This window comes from Dama dama, chromosome 16 (genome assembly GCF_033118175.1).
Source record: "Dama dama isolate Ldn47 chromosome 16, ASM3311817v1, whole genome shotgun sequence".
Taxonomy (NCBI): domain Eukaryota; kingdom Metazoa; phylum Chordata; class Mammalia; order Artiodactyla; family Cervidae; genus Dama; species Dama dama.
Window position 1 is genome coordinate 29,612,829 of NC_083696.1, and position 23,299 is coordinate 29,636,127.

At 49.1% G+C, this 23,299-nt stretch overlaps 1 protein-coding gene across 6 annotated transcripts in view; it reads right to left on the bottom strand.

Annotated features, from left to right (window-relative positions):
• Positions 1–285: 285 nt before the first annotated feature.
• The window catches only part of AOPEP (aminopeptidase O (putative)), a 393,408-nt gene continuing 370,394 nt past the window's right edge, over positions 286–23,299 (bottom strand). For all 6 annotated transcript variants that reach the window (XM_061163690.1, XM_061163696.1, XM_061163694.1 and 3 more), the window contains 3 exons: positions 6,464–6,550; positions 4,661–4,805; positions 286–1,459 (listed from right to left, as the gene is read on the bottom strand). In XM_061163690.1, the coding sequence (XP_061019673.1) occupies positions 4,665–4,805; positions 6,464–6,550 (228 nt within the window). In that variant the 3' untranslated portion in view covers positions 286–1,459; positions 4,661–4,664. The remainder of the gene's footprint in view (positions 1,460–4,660; positions 4,806–6,463; positions 6,551–23,299) is intronic.

Sequence of the window (23,299 nt, forward strand, 5' to 3'; positions counted from 1 at the left end):
CCGCACCTGTGCTCAGAACCAGCGCAGGGCAGCAGGCCACGGGGGCAAGGGGACCCGCTGTCTGGGGCAGAACTCCTCGCGGGGCAGCTCAGCCGTGCCTCAGTGGTTTCTAAAGAAAACAAACATGTGGTCAAACAAGACCAAACCACCAGGCTGACTGGTTGGCTGCAGCCAGACACCGGCTGTGCCCCAGGCTTGCTGCTCTGCCTCTCAGAGGGCCAACACATACCAACCACAGGGAGAGTCATTTATTTCACGTTTTCACAAATAACAGCATTTTGACACTTATTCCTATTTAAAAATCAGACTTTTATTATACCGACACGGTAAACAAAGCACACAGAAGCAACATATGCAAAGACATGTAAGAGCAGAGAATCAACCCTCAGGAAACTTTCTAAAACGACAGTCACTGTTACATAATTCTGAAGGTCAGGAGCGTCTAATGAAGGGCTGTGTTCAGCTGCCCATCGCCCCCAGGCTGGCCCCAGGCGCCAATGGCGCAGGCCGGTGGGTCCACTCCCGCTCAGCTGAGCCTCACGCCATCCATCACGTGCCTGCACCAACCACTGTGGCTTCTGGGGTGTTTTAAGGCCACCCTTCCCTTTGGGCAATCCCGGGAAGCTTAGTTTCTATTCTTAACTTCAAACATTTGTGGGAAAGAGAAGCACCATTAGCACAGGTTCCCGTGGCGTACGGCGATGCCTGACGGAGCCTTTATCAGGTGCAGGAGGCACACGCACCCCCCCGCCCCCTCCCGGAGTATCAGCACCACTTTGAACACTAGAGGAACCAGGGAGGTGAGAAGAGGAGGAGACAAGAATGCGGACACTACACCCTTTTCTCTTTTAAGTATTAAATTCAGAAGTAAACAGGAAGAAGGAAAAAAAAAAACATGAATCCATTATATTATCAACAAATCTTAAAGAATCTTTTCCTGCACTTCTACCAAAAGTTATTAAAACTTCTGAAAATCTAAATAATGGACTTATCAATGTAATTCTGAGTAGGTGGGCAGCAGCTCCTTGGGCCTAATAGACAAGCTCTGGTTTTCTCAGAGTGCGGAAATGCAGATCCACATGCTGAGGGATGGGTGGAGAAGGTGCAGTGAGTTTTCCCATGTGCCTCAGGGACCTTCCGTGTTTGGGTGGAAGAACTGACTTAACTCAAAGGGGAAACTGGGGAAACTCAATTAACATTCAGGATCTTGAAGTGGTTCATCCAGGATGGGCATGAAGGCATCACATGGCCCCACGGAGACTGCTGATGAGGGTCCGCCTCTTGACACAAGATCTGCGGCGAGGACCTTTGGGGGGGTCACCCCACAAGGCGCAGGCAGCCACTGACTGCCGGCTTCAGCAGCCCCATCGCTCTTCCTTTCATGTCCAGGGTCCATGCAAGCCTGGGCCCACCGGGGCTACGAGCAGATGCATGAATAAGATTCTCGCTGTGATCTTTCCTGCAAAGGAAACAGCAATAAAGTTTACTGCCGGGTCACAACGGAGGAATTCTTGTAAACAAGTAACCTTTGCTCTCAGCTTTGGAGAGAGGACCATGAGCAGAGAACAGGGAGAGACCAGGGCGCATCTCACAGCCCCGAGAATGGGCTTTAACAGCTGCACCGCGAGCCATTTGCTTCGCTCACACACGGCTGTGAAAGCCAGTGGCTGTAACTTGGGCTTCAGTCACAGGACAGATCCTAAAGAGGCGGCCTGTTTCAGGCCCGCAGTCACTCCGCCTGCTTTCTGGCCATGGTACACCATGACAGAGGTGGGCGCTGCCCACGTCACACGCATGGCGCTAATGGCATTCTGCCTTTTCGGGGGGAAGCTCATTTCTCTTGTGTCAACACAACTCTGACTCTACCGACCCCCACACACAGGACACATACAGAGGGGCCACCACCGCTGCCGGTCAGCTCTGCTGCGGACGCTCGGGCCGGTCTTCGCGCAGCTGCAGTCCCAGCTCCCAAGCCGCTGGGCACTTACAAACAGGAAGGCTTTGCTCTAGGGCTCGACTCCTGTTCCTGCTGAACTGAGCCAGTGTGTAAAATGAGAACTGATATCAGCTCAGTAGGCACCGGAGGGCGGGTCCAACTGCCCGGAGAAGCAGTGCCTCGGCTGGGAGCTCGCGCGGCCTCGTCCCACGGGCGCTGCAGGAGAGACGCAGACCTGGACTGCAAACACAAGAGAGAGTTCACCGCGCTCGGAAATCACAAGAGGAAGTCTCCTTTCAAAGTACCCAGCTCTACTCACATGCCATCTACCGCTGACAGTCTTACTGGACATCTGTAATTCATTTGCTTTTAGATTTTTAAAAGAATAATTTTGCAGCTTTCAATACATTTGAACTTTCAGACAGATGTTTACTTAGTGGATTTATATTTCTGTAGACTTTGGGACCAAAATGTTTGCATTCGTAACAGGACAAAGTGCATCCTTGGGGCCAGGCGGGCCCTTATCCTCCAGAATCCTGCTCGGCCCCGAGCTGACCGCTCAGCAGCGGCCTCTGCCTCAGCAGCTCCACCTTAACTGGCCCCATCTCACCTTCTCTTCAGGTGCAGAACTTAGCCACTGTGAACAAAGCGGAAACCAGTCACTGTTCACCAATCAGCTAAGCTCTGCACCTCGTCAGAGAGGTCGTCGCTGGGCATAAGGAAAGGGCCGGCGAGCATCTTCCGAGGCTGTCAGCTTCTTCTGCTTGCAGAGAGGAGCTACGAGATTGCATCTGTTCCCCGAACTGCAGAGAGCGCAACTACAGCTTCTGGAGCAGCAGTCAGGGTCATGGTTGCGTGGTAATCCCTGGCAATGTGATTTTAATCTTAAGTCACAAATCAGCATGCCAGGAACCCAAGCAGCCAGAGCACTCCAGGCGGCGGTGCCGCCCACATCGGACGCACCAGCTTCCTCAGACACAAGGCGACGACACCACCTCCAGGCCTGCCACGCTACCACCTGGGCCTTACTTCTGCTTGGTGTTTGACATCATTTTTAAAAATCAAAGGACTCACAGATGACCACACAAATGCCAGCGCAGCTTTGGGAGATGAAAAACGCACCAACCAGCTGGTCGGGGGTTGCCGTGCTCAATCGCTCAGCCCATCACCCCGTGGGGCGAAGGTTCTAAGTGTCAGGGGTGTCTGTGGGGACCCTCAAGGGGTGGGACGGATTCCCGACTGCTGGAGGGGGCAGCTCAGGGGGCAGCCCCGACACGGCCCTTCACCGAGCAGGCGGGGAGCGGGCAGAGGGCATGTGAGTGGCCCCTACGTTCATCCAGGAGTGCAGAGGGGTGGGGGGCTCCTGACCAGACTCCTCCTCTGCCTGCTTGGGGCAAAAAAAGCACAATGAAGAATCACCACGTGCGGTGGCCTTCCACCACTTGGAGCCAGGGAACATCAAAGGCACAGTCTGCACCACCGCAGTTTCACACACTTCCAGAAACACACACTGGGAAGTGACAAATCTAAAGAGAAATGCAATTTGTACTGATCACTGTATGAGGCTGGCAACACGTAACTGTGTAACCGCTCTGGCTTTTAAACTGGGCTGTCTCTGAACAGGCTCGCAAGCTGCCCGATTGGAGCGCTGGGGAAGCCTGCACACGGCTGCTTCGCTACGAGACACACAGTTGGGGCAACAATTCCCACTACTTCCCCCCTCCTGGCCAACACAGCTCTTCAACCCTCTTGGAAGAACCTCTTCAGTAGTAAGAATTCTCTCAGATAAATAAGGCAGTTAAACATATTAGACAGAAATGGCTTTTTATAAGAGCAAAACATCAGAAGCAAATTAAATGTCCAACAATATCAACATAAAATATTAAATATCCATTAAAATTATAGAAAATCTATACAACATGAAGAATGAAACCTGAAGTTAAAAAAAAAAAAGACACAAAATCAGACATGCCCTGTTATCATGTAAACCTTGAAGAAACCCGGAGAGTCATAGAAATGATAATGGTAAAGAAAAAAAATACTTTTAATTTATAAGTTTTACTTATAAAACCTACAAATCATTGCTAAATTACATTTAGAATGCATAAATTCAGTTAAAACTGCTCGAATGTAGATCTAACAGGTCAATTTCAAGCACAATTAACAGAGGAAGCAGTTTAAATCATTTAGGACTCCCACTCCGACTCTGCTCCAACATGAGGCAGTCTGCTGTGGACACGCTGTGTGGAGAGGTGCCCGGCACAGGCCACCCTGCCAGCCTCTCCTGCCGGGGGGACCACCCGGGGGTCCTCAAGTTCCCACACACCTCCTCACAGCTCAGGATGCCGGACAGCCCAGCAACACACCCCCACATTAGCCTTCACCCTGAAGACTGGGGAGGTAGGGTGGGGAGGTCATGCTCTCCAGCTCACCTTCTAACCTACTCAAGATGTTCTCCTGTGAATCCTGTTCCCCCAAATAACAAAACCTGAAGCGGTCAAACCAGCGCTGGGGAGGGGGCTGTTCCGCGAGGGTGGACGGCATGGGGTTTCGTGGCCGCTCAGCCAGATGAGATGCCACCTACCCCTCACTCAGGGCGGGAGCCCAGGACTAAAGCCGCCAGGGCTCTCGGCTCACCATTTGGCTTACTGACTCACTTGGCTCCTAGGAGGAATCTCAGCTAGAGCCGAAGAATGGAAAAGGGAGAGAGAGAGAGAGAATCACCTCTTTAAAATAACATCTCAGCCACCACCTCGGCTGAGGATCTGTCCATCTGCTCCCTGCTCAGCTCAAAGCACCTGTGGGCGAGATGCTGCTGCCTCGGATCCTCACTCAGCATCAGCTCCCCGTAGAGGTAGATGCCCATGGCCTGTGGGAGGCAGAGGCCAGAGAGCGTAAGGAAAAGGAATCACGTGTCCCCAGGCGCTCGAGTGCACAGTCTGTGTTTGCTTCACACAAACGTGCTGGGCTGGAAGTTACAAAGGCCCTAGAAAAGGCAGACAGCTGAAGAGCGGTGCTTCAGGAACCTGCAGTTTCCGATCCCCTTCTCCTCACTGAAACTCACCCAAGGAATTCTCGGCTATCAATTCCATCAACCCTGGTGGCTGAACTGAGGACAGAGGGGGACAGGGACAGGGAGGCTCCCAGGACGACTGACCCTAGGGGAACCCCTGCAGTTGCGAGGAGACCTGAGCGCTGTGTGTGTGACACAGACGTGGGCCTGCCTCCTGCCAAGCACAGCTGGGAAATGAAAACCACCTGTCACACGGGTGGGGGGGACCTCAGGCCGCCCTGGAAGACTCCTGCCGCCCCAGCCCAGCCCGCCTGCCCTCCTTCCACGGGCACACACTGGCTCTTCTGTCTCGAAAACAATGCTGTGAAAATCACATCTGTGTTTTTCCTACAGTTTTAAAAACGGTTATGTTCGCAAAGACCAAAAAGATCCCTTTGGTTCCGCCTTCGCTCTTGTTCCAAGCTTAGCTGTGCTATGCTATGTTCTGCTGGAGCAAGGGCTTCCAGCGACAGTGCAGAAACGAAAACTTGGTGGTGAGGAGCTCAAAAATCTCTTTCTGAAAAAGCTGATGGCAACCCTTATCTGGCAGAGATCATGGTTCCAAATACAGTGCAGTCAGTTTTGGTTTTCAGAACAGACTTTAAGTCGCTCTTAAATTTTGTCCCTCCATGTTTCCAAACACCTCTTGCTTCAACTGTGCAAATGTGACATTTCTTCTGGTACAAAGTCATGTCTTTTTCTTTGTGGGAATAACGAGCCCTTACTTGCTGGCTGCCCCCTGTATTCCATCCTCTCAAAAGAGCCTTTGTTTGCGCTGCCCCAACTCGCCACCCCAACAGAAACATGGCTCCGTTCTCTCAGCCCGCAGCGCTCTGCAGAAAGCTCACTCAGAGGCATGCGCGGGCCATGCCGAGGGAACGAGCCACAGCCGAGGGGACACGGCACGTGCAGCTCCACGGCCCACCAGGCGGGGGATGGGGCAGGGGCGGACCCCCACGCTGCGGCCCAGCGGAGGTGGCAGAGACGACATCTTCAAACAGGTTCACGGGCTCCTTGCAAGGTGGCCGCTCTCCTCGGTGAACAGTGAGCAAAGTCCTCACGGGAAGGCAGCTCAGCACAGGGGTCGGCCTGGCGTGGCAGGTGCAGACACAGACCAGACTGTCCCAGCCAGCCGGGGCGGGCCCGGTCTCATCCCGACACACACAGGCGCAGATACACACCATCGCATCACTGGGCCACAATCCCCACCTAACGAACCTGGGGTTCAAAGATGTAATGAGGTCTGCCCATGCTTTATTTGGTAACGGCAGTGGGCCACAGCTCCATCAAACCAGGGGAGCTTCTGAAAAAAGCTGGGTAGGTACGCTCCTTCCAACTCTTCAAAATCATTGCCAAGTGCTGAAGTATTTGTTATTTAAGTAGAGAAGGCAACAAACTGGGCCCCCATGTTAAGCATACTGCACAGTCAGGGACAGCATTTAAAGAATCCCCATCTGCTGAAAAATGAAACTTACCTGATCCTCCTGAAGGAACCTCTCCACGTCTCTGTACGCTTTTGTGTATTTGTGCTTAACAATGAGTTCACACCAGCGATGGCGAACCTTAAGAAAAGAGAGAAAATCCTATAAGCAACAAACTGGTAGGTTTCCGTGGCCTAACAAGTTTAATGATGGAGAACTTTTCCTGTTAGAAGAAATTACTCTGTTAACACTGTTGAGACTTTAAAATTTCATTTTAACGTCTTTTACAAAGAAAGGAATCATGCTCTTCGTTAAGAGCGCTGCCAGTCAACTTTACGGGAAGAAAGTGCATGTTTCACTTAGGTGTTCTGATGTTTTAAAATACAATTTTGCCATACAGTACATAAATGCAGAACGTAATTGGGGAATTAAACGCACGCCCCCAGCCAGGCAGGCTGGTGCTCTGCCCTGCAGGATGCTGTCCATGAAGGTTTCCTTCATAAACCACAACTACTTAATTTCCTGCAATAAGTGATTTGGTTCAATGCTGCTGATTGTAACAATACACCCAGTAAAAGGCAGAAGACACTGCTCTCCACATTCCTAAGAGGCAGGGAGCGCCTTCTGAGGAGCTTGGGGTATCTGCTGGAGGGGAGAGAAGAGCAGACCACCTTGATGCAGGCAGCTCTGGCTGCATGTTTTGCTGCTCAATCTACGGAAAACAGACAAGTTACATGTGTGTCCCTTTTAGTGAAGATGAGTGATGAAAGATTCACCAGCAGGAATTTGTCAGGAAGCCCTCCCCCAAATCCTACAGACAATATGGGAGTCTGATCCCCGCACTGGCTGCCTCTGCTGATAAGAGGCAGTCTCGCCACTCCCCCACCACCTCTTCATCTCTAGGCCACTTCAGACATGCTCTTTACATCAAGATTCTACCTAAATCCAGTCCTGGGCCATTGTCTACTGCAGTAAAGCCCTCTCAATTATGCTCAGTGAGCAGTCCACCGTTTTATATTCCATTATTGGTTCAACATTAGCTATACATGGAAGTGATTACATGCATTTAAAAAATAAAAAAGCCTCCTTCCATCACTCTTTGTTTTTACTGCCTTTGAAAGAGGAAGACCCTTTACAGCAATCCATTTGTGGCAATAGTAAAATGTAAGCAACTTCAACATTTTGGCTGGGGCCCCTGTAAATTATATCATTATGCACTGATGGCCGGATCTCTCCTTTAATCTACTATAAATAGATTTACACACAAACAATTAGGAACGAAGTAAAGAAACATTCTTTGGAAAGACTCCTTCCCCCAGGCCACAGCACACTCTGAGACACACGCTGGTGCCCTTTGCTTACAGGCAGCCAGGCCCTTTGAACTTCTAAGAACAGGATGCCAACGAACTTTTTACATCCACAAAGGAATTTCGGAGGTGCACGGAAATGAGCTAATAGCCTAGGATCATCACAACAAAAGGGAAGCAGGTTGGGCTGGACAGGTCTTGGAAATCTTTCCACCTTCAACAAACTGTTCTTTCCTATATGGCCAACAGAAAGGGACAGCATAAAGGGGAAAGGGTAGTGACCAAGATATTCTAAGCAGAATAACCACTGAACAGAGCCCAGACTGCACCAATCAGAGGAAGCTCCCAGAACAACCGGATCCCACTCTTGTGTTTTGGTTCGAGTACAGGACAGAACCAAAAGGGTCCCTTGGTCCATTTCTCTGGTTTCTTTCCCAACTCAGTGAAACCTAGATGCCTCAGGTACATCCATGCAGCACCGGAAATGCCATGTTCTTTGTTCATAAGCTCCGGTAAAGGAGAAGGCCTGGTGGGAGGGCCACCGTGCAGCGTGAGAGCAAGGGCACTGGGCCACCTGCTCTGGGGCCTTGCAAAAGAGCCTTACTTCTCGCAATTGCACTTGGGGACAGCCGTCCCACTTCTTAGCAGGGTCAAGTATAAGAGAGTCTGTCAGCTCCATCGTGAGCTAAGGACAGGCTTGTGCACCAAGCCTTTGACAAGGACAGCTGCTGATCATTCCAAAACTTGGGGACGTTATATTTTCTTAGACCTCATTCTGAGAATGGAGGTATTTATTACTGGCCTCCCATTCCCCCCCAACACCCCTGCTCTCCTTTATCTTATTTACACATACAGAAACAACAAAACACAAATTAGGGTTTGTTTCTTAGTAGGGTAAGTCCACTATGATTGGAAGAGGATCCAGGAGCTGGGCTGAGTGAGAGAGGCCTTCACAGTCAATATGAAATCAGCGTTGCCACTTCTCTTCCTGTTAAAAATCAGTGTATTGTCACAATTAATAAGAGATCTAGTCTTCTGACCCCTGAAAGCTAACATGGCATCCAGGAAGTACAGACCAACCCCTTTCCCCACCCTACAAAGAGCAGGAAAAACAACAGGCCTTTTCATTACAAGAGAATTAAATATATTGCAAAATTTCAATGACAGGATGTTTAAAAGACATCACAGAGACGCTGTGTGAGGCTGAGGGCCCACCAAATATTTCTCGCTTGTGGACAGGGTTTTTATTTCTCTTTGTATTTCTTTAAGAAACAAAGAAAATCTCTCTTAGCCGAGGACCCAAAATTTGCAAGGAAACTGGTCACCACTTGGAACGGAGATCTTCCTGAAAATGTGGCAGCAGGGTGACATTTGTCTCAATTTCTCCCAGCAGTTATTTCCACAGCGGGCACTCATGGACTATCTTCCTTTCTCCAGACCACTGAGAAGCTCAAAGAAATCCCTGACAGAGGCCCTCACACACTCATACCCAGCTTCCTCCCCTGTTGATAAGGGAGGAAAGTGAAGTTCTCAGTGCTGGGGAGCAGTAGAGAATTCAGAAGCGGAGGCAGGGCTCTACGAACAAAACCATCCACTCTGTAGACCTGCTCTTCTTTATTTTCTAATTAATTTATCATCAATGGGTCAGTGGTCACCTCGTCTTTCAACTTCTTCTGTGAGATGAAAAGTGAACACTGTATATACACCTATGGGAACGTCTGGCCCAGCCACAGTATCTGTGGCTTCTTGACTCTGTTCATTCAGCATCGGCATTCAACGGGTAGATACATACACCAAAACCGATCAATACTTACACTTTAAATATTCACATTATACCACAATGTCTCAAGAGAGATAAAAAACTTTTAATGACTTTTTCAACTGTGATTCAGATTCATAAAGTCACTCCAAACCCACACTAGGAATCACCTGAAAGCCTTCAGCCAGCCAACATCTTAGCCTGAATTCCAGCAACGCTGTCAGGCTACCAAAGGAAAGAGGCAAGGGTGAGGGAGGGGGGGAAACGGGTCAGGAAAAGAATAAGAAAGCTGAGAAAATCAGAAAAGGGATAGTTCAGGAGTGGGAAGAGGTGGAGCTGCCCGTGGTGGTGAAGAGCAGGGCTGGGGGACCCCTGTTCCAGGAGCTCCAGAGCGTGTCGTCTCACAGGGCCCTGGAAGCCCACCTTTTCCTGAGACTTCAGTGCAGACAGTGGCTGGTTCAGCCCAAATCCTGCTAGCTAGTGCCAGGGCAGGAGTGTGCCCACTGCCCAGGGCCAGGCTGCCGGTCCCATAACACAATGAAGCGTATCTGTGCTAACAGGCCCGAGCCACCTGAGAGACGTGAGCAGACATGGGCCAGAGATCCAAATCCTTTTCTGCAGAGGCTATGTATGCATGTGTATACACACACAGAGAAACAAACCTTTCTTTTTTAACAGTTTCCCTCACTATGGCAACTACTGGTAAGTTTCTGTTGCTCTTTTCTGTTTGATGATCTACTGAAGCGATCTCAGGACCCCTGGGTCCTGATCCGCAGAGCTGTCTCCCAGGCTGGGGGAGAGAACAGCCTCTGCTCGTGGGCTGCTGTGGGCGCCCACCCAGGTTGCCACAGCAAAAGCATTAGGACAGCGACCCTCATAGTCATTGCCTGTCTACTTCAAAAGTTCTATTTACTGAATTTATAAAAACGTGAGAGTATCAACTCCAAGGAAAAGTCTGTTAACTGCTGAAAACCAGAAGAGCAAAGTGCCTGTCAGGTGGGCAGTGAGGAGGGAAGGACTGGGATGGGGGGCGGGACCACACAGCAGCCCAGGAAGACGAGCCTGGACTCAGGACAGTGAGACAGCAGCCGAGCGGCCGGCGGGGAGGAAGCCTGCAGGAGGGTCCTCAAGCCTGGGGCAGCGGGCACTTCTCAGGCCACCCCTGGGAAGTACACCCAGGGGCCAGATGCCTGGGGACTTTGCAAACTGTTTGCAAAGACAGCCTGGCCCCAGCACCAGCCTGAGTTGCATGGCATTTCTACCATTTCAAGGACGTTATCGCTACCCAAGAGGCAAGCTGAATGACTTCTGGCTGGCTCCTCTGATATCCGGCACCTGCCTTGTATGGTCAAACCATGACTCAGATTCAGGGACAAGTCCCATGACCCAATGGGCACCTCTGTGATACAACCACTGCCTTGCTGGGGCTCCCTCCTGGAAAAGGAAAGAAAAACTACTGAAAGATAACTCCCCACCTGCCCACCTCTCCCCAAACTCTTTTCAATCTGAAAATTTTAATGTATCCAGAACTAACTGCTATTAAACTCTAGAACAGGGGTTGCCAACTTTTTCTGTCATGAGTCACAGTGAGCATCTATAGCTTCTCAGTCCATTTGCCCTGTATCACAGGAGCAGCCACAGGCAGTATGTCAATGAGAGGGCATGGCTATCTTCAGATAAACTTTTATTTTAAAAAACAAGCAGTGGGCTGGACAGCAGCAGTCTCAAGGCTGCTGACCCCTGATCTGCAAAGGAAGCCCATGCTGGTGAATGTTTAACACCGCCCCCCCCGCCCGCCCCCAATTCACCAGCATGTCGCCACAGAACACAGAGCCAGGCAGCCTTTGTGAGCCGGCTCCGGCCAGTGTCAGCCCGTCCTGCCAGGAAATCTAGGGTGTTCTTGACTGTGGGGCTTTTCTTTCCTCTGTGGGCCGAACTGCTTTGCACAGGAAACCTGCTCTGGCTTCCCTGGGAAACAGAGCACCTCTCAGCCTACAGCCAAGTGTGAACGCAAGGCGCCTGGCGTGGGTGTGTGGGGGATTGGACACTGAGGAAACACCAATTTTAGGAAGAATAATCCCCTGAACCAGCTCACTCCCAGTCCCCCACACTGACCAGATGCTTCTGTTTCCAACAACATAACCTAGACCCTGTGTTCATTAACACTTTACAGTTCTCAATGTTCTTTTATACCTTTTATCTTTTTTTTTTTTTGGTCTTCCAATTTTAACAAGCCATTTCAAAGAAATAAAAATTCTTATGAGAATGATCCCCTACAGGCTACTTACTATCTAATGGACTAATTTCCCAAAGTAGTTTTCAGACATTCCTTAAACCTAATTCTTATAATAATGTAACTTGGAACTCCAGTATATATACATATAGACAGATCAAGAAGGAAAAATATAAGTGAGTTCTTCAAGTGGTTTAAATCAGTCAGGTAGAAAACATCTTAAATACTCAACTCCTTTGGTTGGGGGTGGGAGGCTGGGTTCCTTGGAATGGAGTCTGAAAACCTGCCTCACACAGAAGAGTTACTGTGACTGAAGAGCCAATGGACTCAGAGGCTGAGCAGACATGCTGAAGGGGTGAGACAGAACGGGTCAGTTCCAACAGCTTGGCCAACACCCCTCAACTTGGTTCTGGAAGCCACGCGGCCACTGACCACACAGCCCAGGTCAGAAGCAGAAGATCGGCCTATCTTCTGTCACCACAAGCCCAGGGCTACAGCGTGTTTTGGCGCATCTCACAGCCATGCTTGAAAAAGCACCTGTGGCTCCTGTACCTGGCTGCTTCCCTGGCTTTATTATTGAGTATTAAAAGCTGTAAACTGGTAACTCAGCACATATAAACAACATAGACACATTATTTTATGTTTTTCCTTATTTTCCAGGTGTCACTGCCAGATTCACTAGCTTAGTGTGGTCCATATACTCTGATGCGACGACAAGCGTAGGATGCTTCCTCCTATTGATATACCACAGCTCCATTAGTCTTTCAGTCATCCGACGATGCCAGAAGTCCATTTCTAGTGTGTTCTAGAAAGTCCCGAAGTGTGTTACTAGCTTTTTACCAAGAAGCTACAAGGGTCTACGAGTCGACACAGGTCCAGAACAAGGACACCTGCTGTGACACTGGGCCACGGTGCTGGGGTCCCCCTCACTCAGCACACCCTAGGTTAGTCAGTGACCTGAAACTGATATGGCCGCACACCTTAACTCACCTCTTGAGCCCGGAATTCATAAACCCCACCTGCTTCCCCATGCCTGGGCCACTCTCCCGGAGCTGGGCTTACAGCTTTTCCAGCTCTCTGAAATTGCTGTTTCCTTACTCAGTAGTTTCTGTCTTGACCAACAATAAAATACAAGCTTGGTGACAGCTTGGGCCTGAGTGGCCCCGGGCCATCTCCAGGCCCAGTCTCAATGCCTGGCACATAAGTATCTGCTTAATAAATGTTTCTGAATGAACGTACCATTTTAAGAACTCAGACTGCTTTTCAGCTACTTTCAAATTACAATGCACGGCTGGAAGCTGTAAAATGCTTTGAAGAATGCCACCCAACCTATTTATGACAGGAAACATTCCTCTTTTTCAGTCCTTTTGATTCTAAAATTTACTGTTGAAGGGGGGAAAAAAATCTATCCAGGGAACATGATCTGGGCAGCACATTAAACCTCATTTTGAGTTCCATTTTAGATCTGCAAACAGAAAGACCAAGGCTCATGGCTTTTGTGAGTTGATAAGTCTAACACCGCAATAAACAAATCTACTCTTTCAATTTGTGTCCTTAAATTGGATTTATCATTGCTTTAAAGTGGGTTGACTGCTGCTGAGGGAAGCATGACGGCAGCTGGGGGGCGTGGGGAGACCTTTCCAGAGCGGCTCCGGGACAGATGGCCTTTCCAGCATTCCATTCCGGTGCATCTGGATGGTCTGGGATGTCTCTCATGCGGCACAGTCCGGTGGCGGGGGGGGGGGGGGCATGCCTGTCACACTGAGATTTCCGACACTTCCCTTCTCCTCTCTCTCACCTTATAGCTCCTTACTTTCAAAGGGCTGCGATCTTCACACTGTTTTAACTAAAGGGAATGCAAAGCTGCCCTGTGTGCTGCCCGGAGGCCAGGCCCTGAGTTAAGATAACATGCTCTCAGCTCTTTTTCCTAACCTTGCTGAGTCAGTCCCCAAAGCTCTCAGCTCTACGGTAACTGGTTATAGCCAGTAATACCAGATTTTACCAGCTATGACCAGAGCTATGGCAACGCGCAAAACAGGAATCATCCAAACCTGCTACGGGCATCATCACACTTGACATGCAAATGGAGTGTGACAGTGAGGGCCAAAGGTGATGCCAAACATCAAGTTTTACATGGTCTCTCAGGCAAGTTCCAACCTTTCTTCCTTCTCCTGTATATATACTGTTTCATTTAATGTCATCAATACTATTCAAGAAAGCTGGCTCCAAAAAGTAGAATTCAGGAGCCCATGATGAGTCCATCCTGAAGCACAGTACAGTGAGCCTTCCCACCCTATCAAAGTGAAAGTGAAAGTCACTCAGTCATGTCCGACTCTTTCAACCCCATGGACTATACAGTCCATGGGATTTTCCAGGCCAGAATACTAGAGTGGGTAGCCTTTCCCTTCTCCAGGGGATCTTCCCAACCCAGGGATTGAACCCAAGTCTCCCGCATTGCAGGCAGATTCTTTCCTAGCTGAGTCACAAGGGAAGCCCAAGAATACTGGAGTGGGTAGCCTATCCCTTCTCCACTGGATTGTCCTGACCCAGGAATCGAACCGTGGTCTCCTGCATTGCAGGCGGATTCTTTACTAGCTGAGCTATCAGGAAAGCTCAGAGCCTTCCCTCACTGAGCTTCCTCCCTATCAAAATGGGACACTAAATGGCAACATTCCAATGTGGAATTAGATTGTCAGGAAATCACACACTGCACCTCCTTTCCTCATTAGTATTTGACAAATGGCCTTTGCTAAAAAAAAAAAAAGAAAAAGAGAAAAGACTTTTACTGTTGGCAGAACAGTGACCATGGGTTACTGCCTCTGAGAAGCTCTGAAGGGACACATGTACCTTCTCTCCGTTTCCTCAGGGGCCAACGTGACCGACTCCAATGGGCCACAGCAAGTCTACCAAAAAGGTTTGGTCTCTCTTGAAGGGGTTTCCCTATAGCCTTAGTTATCCAATCACTTTATCGTGTCATATACTAGTCACTCTATTCCAGAACACTTGGAGATCCAGGAAACATCATTATCCAAAAGCTAGGTTTTGGGTATTAAGGATGCCCTGGTGAATAAAAGAGACAAGCTCCTGCCCTCTTAGAGCTTACGGTTCAGTATAAAGTCTAAGAAAAATTCAGTAAACTCATGTTAGTGACAAATGTCACAACAGGACATAACAGGGTTAAATGAGGGCAGTGGGGTGGCCCAGGGGTATAGACAGGAGACCCCCGAGAAGAGGCCACTCAGACGGAGAGGTAAAGGAGGAAAAGACACTAGTTGCTGAACGGGACAGCCTAAGCTCAGTGGGTTTCTAGCCCTACCACATGTTCCATGAAAAAATTCAACGCTCCCTTGCCCGCTTCTTCTTAATGGCTACTTCTTCCAATAGCTTCCTAATGGAAGTTAGAGAAATGGACTTATAAACCAGCAATTCCACTTCTTACGTATAAGACCCAAAAGAAGTGACAATTTATGTCTACACACAACACTGCACCCAAATGTTCATAGCAGCATTACATATAACAGCCAAAAAACCCAAATGTCTATCAACTGATGAATGGTTAAACAGATGTGACTTATCCATACCATCAAAAAATACTTGGTGATAGAAAGAAATGAAGTATCAATACATGCAAAACACAGGTGATTCCTGAAGACAGTATGCTACGTGAAAAGAAGCCATTTACAAAAGGTGTATGTGATCCCATTTACACGGAAGTCCCCAGTAAGCAAATCTGCAGACACAGAGAGACGAGTGTGGCTGCCAACGCCTGGAGTGGGGGGAGAGACGGGAATGCCAGCTAAAGGCTACAGGGTTTCTTTGGGGGATGACAGACATTCTACAACTCAGTGTAGTGATGGCTGTACAGCTCTGCGAATATACTAAAAACCACCGAACTGTGTATTTTGAAACAGGTGAATCGTATGTTAAGTGAATTATTTCTCAAAATATTTGCTATGAACAACCACCCCAGAGCCAAGCTGGGGAAGGCTGGCTCAGGAAACGGTACCGGAGGAAACTAGCTGCTCTCTGACAGAGGAGCCCGGGGGCAGGCCTGGCTCCAGGCTGCTCTCCCCACTGCCTGTGGACTTCCGATGCTCTAAGCCTGGGCATCTGCTTCTGCCCACCGACGGGCACCATCAGTTGGTGGATCGGACACAATCCACGTGGCTCACAGCAGCATGGCAACAGCAGACCAAGCAGCTTAAAGAGTCACGTTCGGTGCCACCCCATAAAGCTGCTTTTTAGAATTTCATACCCTGACAAACCAAAAATGCCTTCACACCACATCCGTGGAGGTGCTTCCACTTTTTACAAACAATGTGAATTCAGTACAATTGCTTTCTCTCTGCTGTCTGTTATCAGCACAAACATTCACCTCGAAGAGGCGTAAGCTGCCAGGGAACCCTGCAGGGTCTATGCAGCGCCACCTCCCTGCAGGGCAGGCTCGGAGACCACGCTCAGGAGGCTCCCACAAGCTGAGGAAGGGTGCATTCCATCTGCAGCCTGAAGGTTCCACAGTTCGAAGGCCAGAGAAATCCAACTTTCAAATCCTGGTGTACCACGGAACTAGAGAGCGAAGGGAGGTGCTTGGGAAAGGCCCCAGAGGGAAGAAGAGCAGTCTGGGAAGCCACTGTGGCAGCAGTGAGCCCTCTGTCCCGGGGCTTTTAAGGTGCGCTCCACGGGCCGACAGCTCCGTGCGTAACTGTGGAAGAGAACGGCAGTGCTCAGACAACTGTGCGCTTTCCGGAGGTGTGGATTTCACTACAGAAATCTAACGCAAACGTACACAAACCACTGACACAGGTATGAAGAACCTAGGGAAACCAATAAGACCCCACACATTGATTTTACTCTTAACACCATTAACAGGAACAGGAGCTGGGTTTGCAGTGCTATGGAAAGAAGAGCATCAGGGCAATGTTATTTATAACCCAGAAAATGTGTGCATCTCTGCCTCTGAGATCATCTGGACAGACTGGGGGGGGGGGGGGTGCGGGGGGGTGCGGTCACATACACAGACAGTAAGAGTAGATAATGACTCCTAAACCTTCAAATATCTATACAACAGGCCCTGTTGCTAAGTGGAAGAAGCAATGGCAACAAATTAAATGATCAGGAACTTTTTAAATAACAGTCTGGCTAAACCTACAGCTAAATATCCTCCTTTAAGTGTCCTTTTCCTCTTTTATGTACAGATAAATTCTAAATGTTATGACCGATTATAACTATTTAACAAAGGTTCATCTAGTCAAAGCTATGGTTTTTCCAGTGAGAGTTGGACTATAAAGAAAGCTGAGTGCTGAAGAATTGATGCTTTTGAACTGTGGTGTTGGAGAAGACTCTTGAGAGTCCCTTGGACAGCAAGGAGATCCAACCAGTCCATCCTAAAGGAAAGCAATCCTGAATATTCATTGGAAGGACTGATGCTGAAGCTGAAACTCCAATACTTTGGCTACCTGATGTGATGAACTAACTCATTTGAAAAGACCTTGACGCTGGGAAAGACTGAAGGTAGGGAGAAGGGGACGACAGAGGATGAGACGGTTGAATGGCATCACCGACTCGATGGACATGAGGCTGAGTAAGCTTTGGGAGTTGGTGATGGACAGGGAGGCCTGGTGTGTCCACGGGGTCACAAAGAGTCGGACACAATTGAGTGAACTGAACTGAAAGAAATATTAGGCAGATTATGCCAGTGGCTCTTTTTTCTTTAAATAACATCTCATTAGCCACAAAGTGTAAATAAGATGCAGGCTCTGGCCTCAGGAATAGGAGAGGAATACTAATCTTAAAAAAAAAAAAAAAAAAAATCAAACTTCTTTGTCATGTGAGATCAGTTTTCAAAAATCCTTTCATCACTGTATATAGCAACTGAGACCTGATTGGTTACAAGGTTTCCATGGAAAAATTCTAGGGGCACTGAATTGAAGAAGAAAGAAAACTCCAAGGAAGAAATATCTAGAGATATCTTCCTGACTTTGAAGACATGTTCTAAAACATTAAATGTCTCATAAACAAAATACAACAAAGAAAAAAACACACAAATATAACTAAAGAATTACGTAAGAGCTTTGTTTATTCTCACATTACAAAAGGCACATGGTTTAAAAATCTCGCTATGTCTGAAGTAACTAAGGAAAATCACCCCAGTCCCTTTTATCACCCATATCCTGCCCAGCTCTCCAAACCCACAAATTACAAAGCTGTGTCAAAAGGACAGCTGTGCCCCTCACCAGCACTGCTCTAGCATTTTAAAAAATATTAAGCCACAGTACTTCTAGCTCACATCTTAAAGTTCAGATCCATCAGTGTTTGACTCTCCGATGTATCAAAGAGCCGAGGAGCCAGACCCCTCGTCCCTGGGAAGAAACTGACAAACGGCCAGATGCTGGCTATGGCAGGTGTCAACCGCCTTTCCGGAAGCTCATTCCACCTGCCCCCTGTATCTGACCCTGGAAAACCACTTGGCTGACTGCACCACACCACTCGGGCCCTCCACAACGGTCTCCTTTCTATACCTTCACTCTGAGAACCTGCCTCCTGGGGCTCTGTTCCATGATGGCTGCCTCCTGACACTGCTGGGCGGTGACCTGGGGAGACCCCCAGCACAGACTCCGAAAGGGCAGGTGGGAGGAAGAGGCAGCCACCGAGGGGACTGGGCCAGCGCTCTGGCACGACTCCCAGAACAGCCCCGGGGCCTCGGCGACCCTGCAGAGCCCAGGGGTCCTACCGGGGCCGTGGCGCCAGCCCGGCAGGCTGCCCTCACACACCGCCGCGATCACAGGGCTGACGTCAGCAAGGCCGGGTTCTGCTTCTGTGCTACTAGATTCCGCATCGAGGCGGACCAAGGGGAAGGAGGCAGCAAGCCCGACACACGGCAGTTTACTCAATATAAACTGCTGAGCACCCTGAAGCGGCAACAGAGCCCACCAAGATCACATCGGATCTCTCCTCTGAACTTCCTGGCAGAACAAAATAGCAATGTTCTCTTTATTTTGGAGCCAGAATGCTATGGAAAAACCACCAGGGGAGAAGGGGAGAGCTGAGCTGCATGGTTGGGAATGGACCCCGAACACTGTGCAGAAGCCGGTCCCCGTGACCAGAAGAAATTTTAGTATAAAGGGAATGGGCAGAGTCATAGCTACTCATCAGGCTTAGATTTCAAACACATGATACTCACCTAACCTTTTTTTTAAAAAAACGTATTTATTTTAATTGGAGGCTAATTACTCTACAGTATTGTGGTGGCTTCTGCATTCATTGAATCAGTCACGGGTGTACATGTGTCCCCCATCCTGAGCCTCCCTCCCGCCTCCCTCACCATCCCATCCCTCAGCATCATCCCAGTGCACCCACTCTGAGTGCCCTGTTTCAGGCATCGAACTGGGACTGGGGTTTATTCTCTGCCCTTTTAGTATGCATCTCCAGAGATCTGTTGATCATGGAATGTTTTCAGTTCATAGAAACTACGCTTTTGGTCCAAATGAAATTCAGAAACGGGCATCAGAGCTGTCAAAATTTTGTGGGCCTTCAATCATACCTTCCACCTGTAGACTTCAAAGAAAGGCTGTAGTATTTTAAAATAAACAGTGAGTTCTCCTATTGATGAAGTATGAACATCCACGCCCTCCCTGCAAAGGGAGGTGGCCAGTTTACATGGTTTTCAAGGGCTCTTTCCCCAGGGGAAAGGCAGTGGTGGTGGAAGCGCCTGCAAGGTTGGGTGTTCTTCTGTTTGCAACCCACCTGGAAAGTGTAGATAGACAGATGCTGGCTTGGCTTTTTCTGGGCACTAGTGGTCAAACAGGTTTGTCCTCCCTCACTAACCTGCTTCTTCAGATTTACTTGCTACTACACTAGTTTGCAATCCCTTCTTTTTCTTCCATGTGAGACATCTCTGCTTTCACCTCCCCCAAGGTTACATTCTTTGGAGTCTTGAGAGAATACAGTTGGCTCAGGGCAGCCCCTAAACATAGTTAACCAACTTCAAGCTATTCCACTCTGTGTTGTAATTGTCAGGCACTTTGCTAGATGAGATGAAAAAACTGCCTTTTGTGGTCAGTTGCTTTAGAGCAATGATTCTTTAACCAGGATGACTGTATCTGCCAGATGATATTTGGCAACTTCTGGTGACATTTCTGATTTCCAAAACAGGGGTGGGGCAGGAAAGGAAGAGAACTGCCACTGGCATCTCAGGAAAAAGGGCTGGGGATGTGACACATTTTATAATGCACAGGACACCCCCCAACAGAGAACTATCCACTCCAAAGTATCTGTAATGCTAATGCTGAGAAACTGGTTTAGAGTAACCCCCTCCACCATTCCCGGATAGCTCAGCTGGCAAAGAATCCACCTGCAATGCAGAAGACCCCAGTTGGATTGCTGGGTTGGGAAGTTCCCCTGGAGAAGGGATAGGCTACCCACTCCAGTATTCTTAGGCTTCCCTGGTGGCTGAGACGGTAAAGAATCCATCTGCAATGTGAGAGACTTGGGTTCGATCCCTGGGTTAGGAAGATCCCCTGGAGGAGGGCATGGCAACCCACTCCTATATTCCGGCCTGGAGAATTCCTGCCTCCTTCATGGACAGAGGAGCCTGGCGGGCTACAATCTATGGGGCTGCAAAGAGTGTCAGACACAACTGAGTGACCTAGCACCTCCACCACAGAAAACGCTAACAAGCCCCCAGGTTAAGGATTCTGTGACCAGATGCTGCTCAGGGGCCCCTAACAGAGGGTAGATTCTACTTCTCTTCTCTTTCTCACGTCCCGTCCTAACAAATTAGAGACAATATATAGGTGGTTTGAGCTCAACAACAAAACTTGACCATTTCACAAGAGAATGTGAATCTTAACATGACTTCAAAACCTCTCATGTTGTTAACAATCCCATGAAGAGGGGACTTGTGGCTCCATATTAATCCTGAGGAGGCGGAGGCTCAGGAACCTTGGCCACAAGTCTTCAGGGAGGAGGCAAGAAAGCTGGTGAAGACTGTGAGATCGTCTTGTCTCTTGTTTTCTTAACTGTGGGCGGCAACTCATTTGTTGCTGTTCAGTCGCTCAGTCGTGTCTGACTCTTTGTGACCCCACAGACTGCAGCACACCAGCCAACCCTGTCCTCCACTATTTCCCAGAGTTTGCTCAAACTCATGCCCACTGAATCAGCGATGCAATCTGACCATCTCATCCCCCGCTGCCCTCTTCTTCTGACTTCCCAGCATCAGAGTCTTTGGAAAAGAATTGGCTCTTCACATCAGGAGGCCAAAGTATTGGCATTAGTGGGTCACAGAATCAATTTGTGCATCACAATGCACATGTTTAAAGAAAATGAAACAGGAAATAATAGCAAACATAAAAGTAGTTCTGTGACGCCCTTTTTTGCCAGTTAGTTGTGGTCAAAAAGGCTGACAGCCAGCAGACTAGTCCGGGTACTGCTGTGCAGATTAGGAAAACGGGGCCCAGGAGGATGGGTGATTTGCAGGTGGCCACCAGCCATTTGGGGACCTGTGGCCTCATCCAGCTTGTTGCTAAGATGTCTCTGCCAGTAGCAGGTACAGATCTGGGAGAGTGGTACCCCTGAACACAGGTTGGGGCCAGGGGCAGATGGAGATACGGCGCTCATTCCTTCCCACCCCAACCTAACCCAGGGGGCCTTTGCCTTTCAACAGTGTTTCCCCAAATACAATGAGGGGAAGACCTGGTGCTGATAATGACCTCTCCCAGAAAATTAATTTTCTAGCTCAGACTACAAATGATACATCAGAGCTGAGCATAGTACTGTGGGGGAACTTTCTAACACCCCACCACTCCCATCCAAGCCAGATGAAACAGTGAGTGGCTGTTTCTGAATTTTCTGAAAACTCACCCGAGGGGTGCCCCAGTTTTGAAGTGTTGAACTGTAGACTATGGAAATAAAGTTGCTTCAAGGTCAGCTGTGGGGCTCTTGGGGACAAAGGTCACACAGAACCAAGGTGCATGGAGCCTCACCTTGTTAACATGGAAAGGCTATTTTTAACAGCTGAGGAGACCTGCTAAAGCAGGCAGTAAATTATTTTAAAAGGAATCTTAGAAAATACCTTTTGTTTCAAGAATCAGTTGTGTATTTTAAAACCTTTATGGGGCTTCCCTGGTGGTTCGGTGGTAAAGAATCCACCTGCCAATGCAGGAGACATGGGTTTGATGCTGGATCAGGGATCCCACAGAACCATAACTAAGTCTGTGCGCCAAACTGTTGAGCATGTGCTCTAGAGCCTGGGAGCTGCGGCTCCTGAAGCCCGGGCTCCCTGGAGTCCGTGCTCCACATGAGAAGCTGCCGCAAAGAGAAGCCCGCGCACCACAGCTGGAGAGTAGCCCCCGCAGCAACGAAGACCCGGCACAGCCAGAAATAAATAACATTATCTAAAAACACAAAAACTTGATTGTTGTTTTTTAAAAAAAACCTTTATGGGTTCTTTGTTTGAACCAATATGCTCAGAAACTATAGACAATGCATTTCTATGAACTAAGTTCCCCTTTCAGTTCATTTTCTGACCTAGTTTAAAGCATATGGCTAGAGGTTTCTTTGATTGAGGAGGTAAAATACGGTAACTACTCCTGTAGCCAGTACTACTTTCTAGGCTAAGGAATGCAAACGTCCCCCCACCAATGCCCCACTTTTCAGAGGGCGGCAACAAGAGTGTCAAGGCAAGGCACACGTCACCGTGCCCGGCTTATTGCACGTGCCCTCATGCACGTCTCCTTTTAAGATTCTGAACACACGTGTCCCTCCCTGCAGGGCAGACCCGTGTACTCACACCACGTGACGCAGCACGCGGAGGACAGGAGGCACTAACATGGATGAGTGCGCCCTTGACAAGCCCACAGCTGGCAAAGAACATCAACCTGGCTGCCACACCCAGAAATCCTGACCAACAGACTGGACATTCCGTGGATACAACCGAAACAGAAGCAACAGAGCCAACACAAATACTGAGCGACACAAGGATCGTCATTAAAATAAACTTCCCGGGGAGACAGCACCAGCCCACCCACCCAAAGAAGCGGGGAGGGAAGGGACAAGTGGGCGTGACAGCAAAGAAGATAAACCAGCTACTGAACTGAGGGACTGGTGCACGGCAGCAGAGGCTTCTCACACAAGAGACGTCTGGTCCGTCAAGAACACGCTGCTCCACCAAGGAGAGAGTTTCGCAGCGTTAGGCAGGTAGGGGATTAAATGCGCTATGCAAAGAGCAGGCTCACCTTCTCAAAAAGTGACGTCACATCTATGCTTTCAGGAGAAATGCTAGTCCGAGGAGGAGTGGCGGGAGAGGGGGTGCGCTTTATGTACCTCCTGGAAATGTGAGCAAAAGCATTGCTGTCACGAGCACGCCCTGCTTCTGTGCGAGACATTCCCCAAGCCCACCCGGCCGGCCGGGCTGAAGCCTCCTGCACAGACACCTAACTCAGCACCATGGTCCCAGGGCCTGTGGCAGCGCCCTGAACAGTGTCAGCTCCATAACTCACATGCTTCCTTGCCAGGAAACTACCTTTGGAGCCATTTCCCATAGGGATGCTCCGCACACAACCTACCACACTCCAGCATCTTCAGCCACGTTTTGA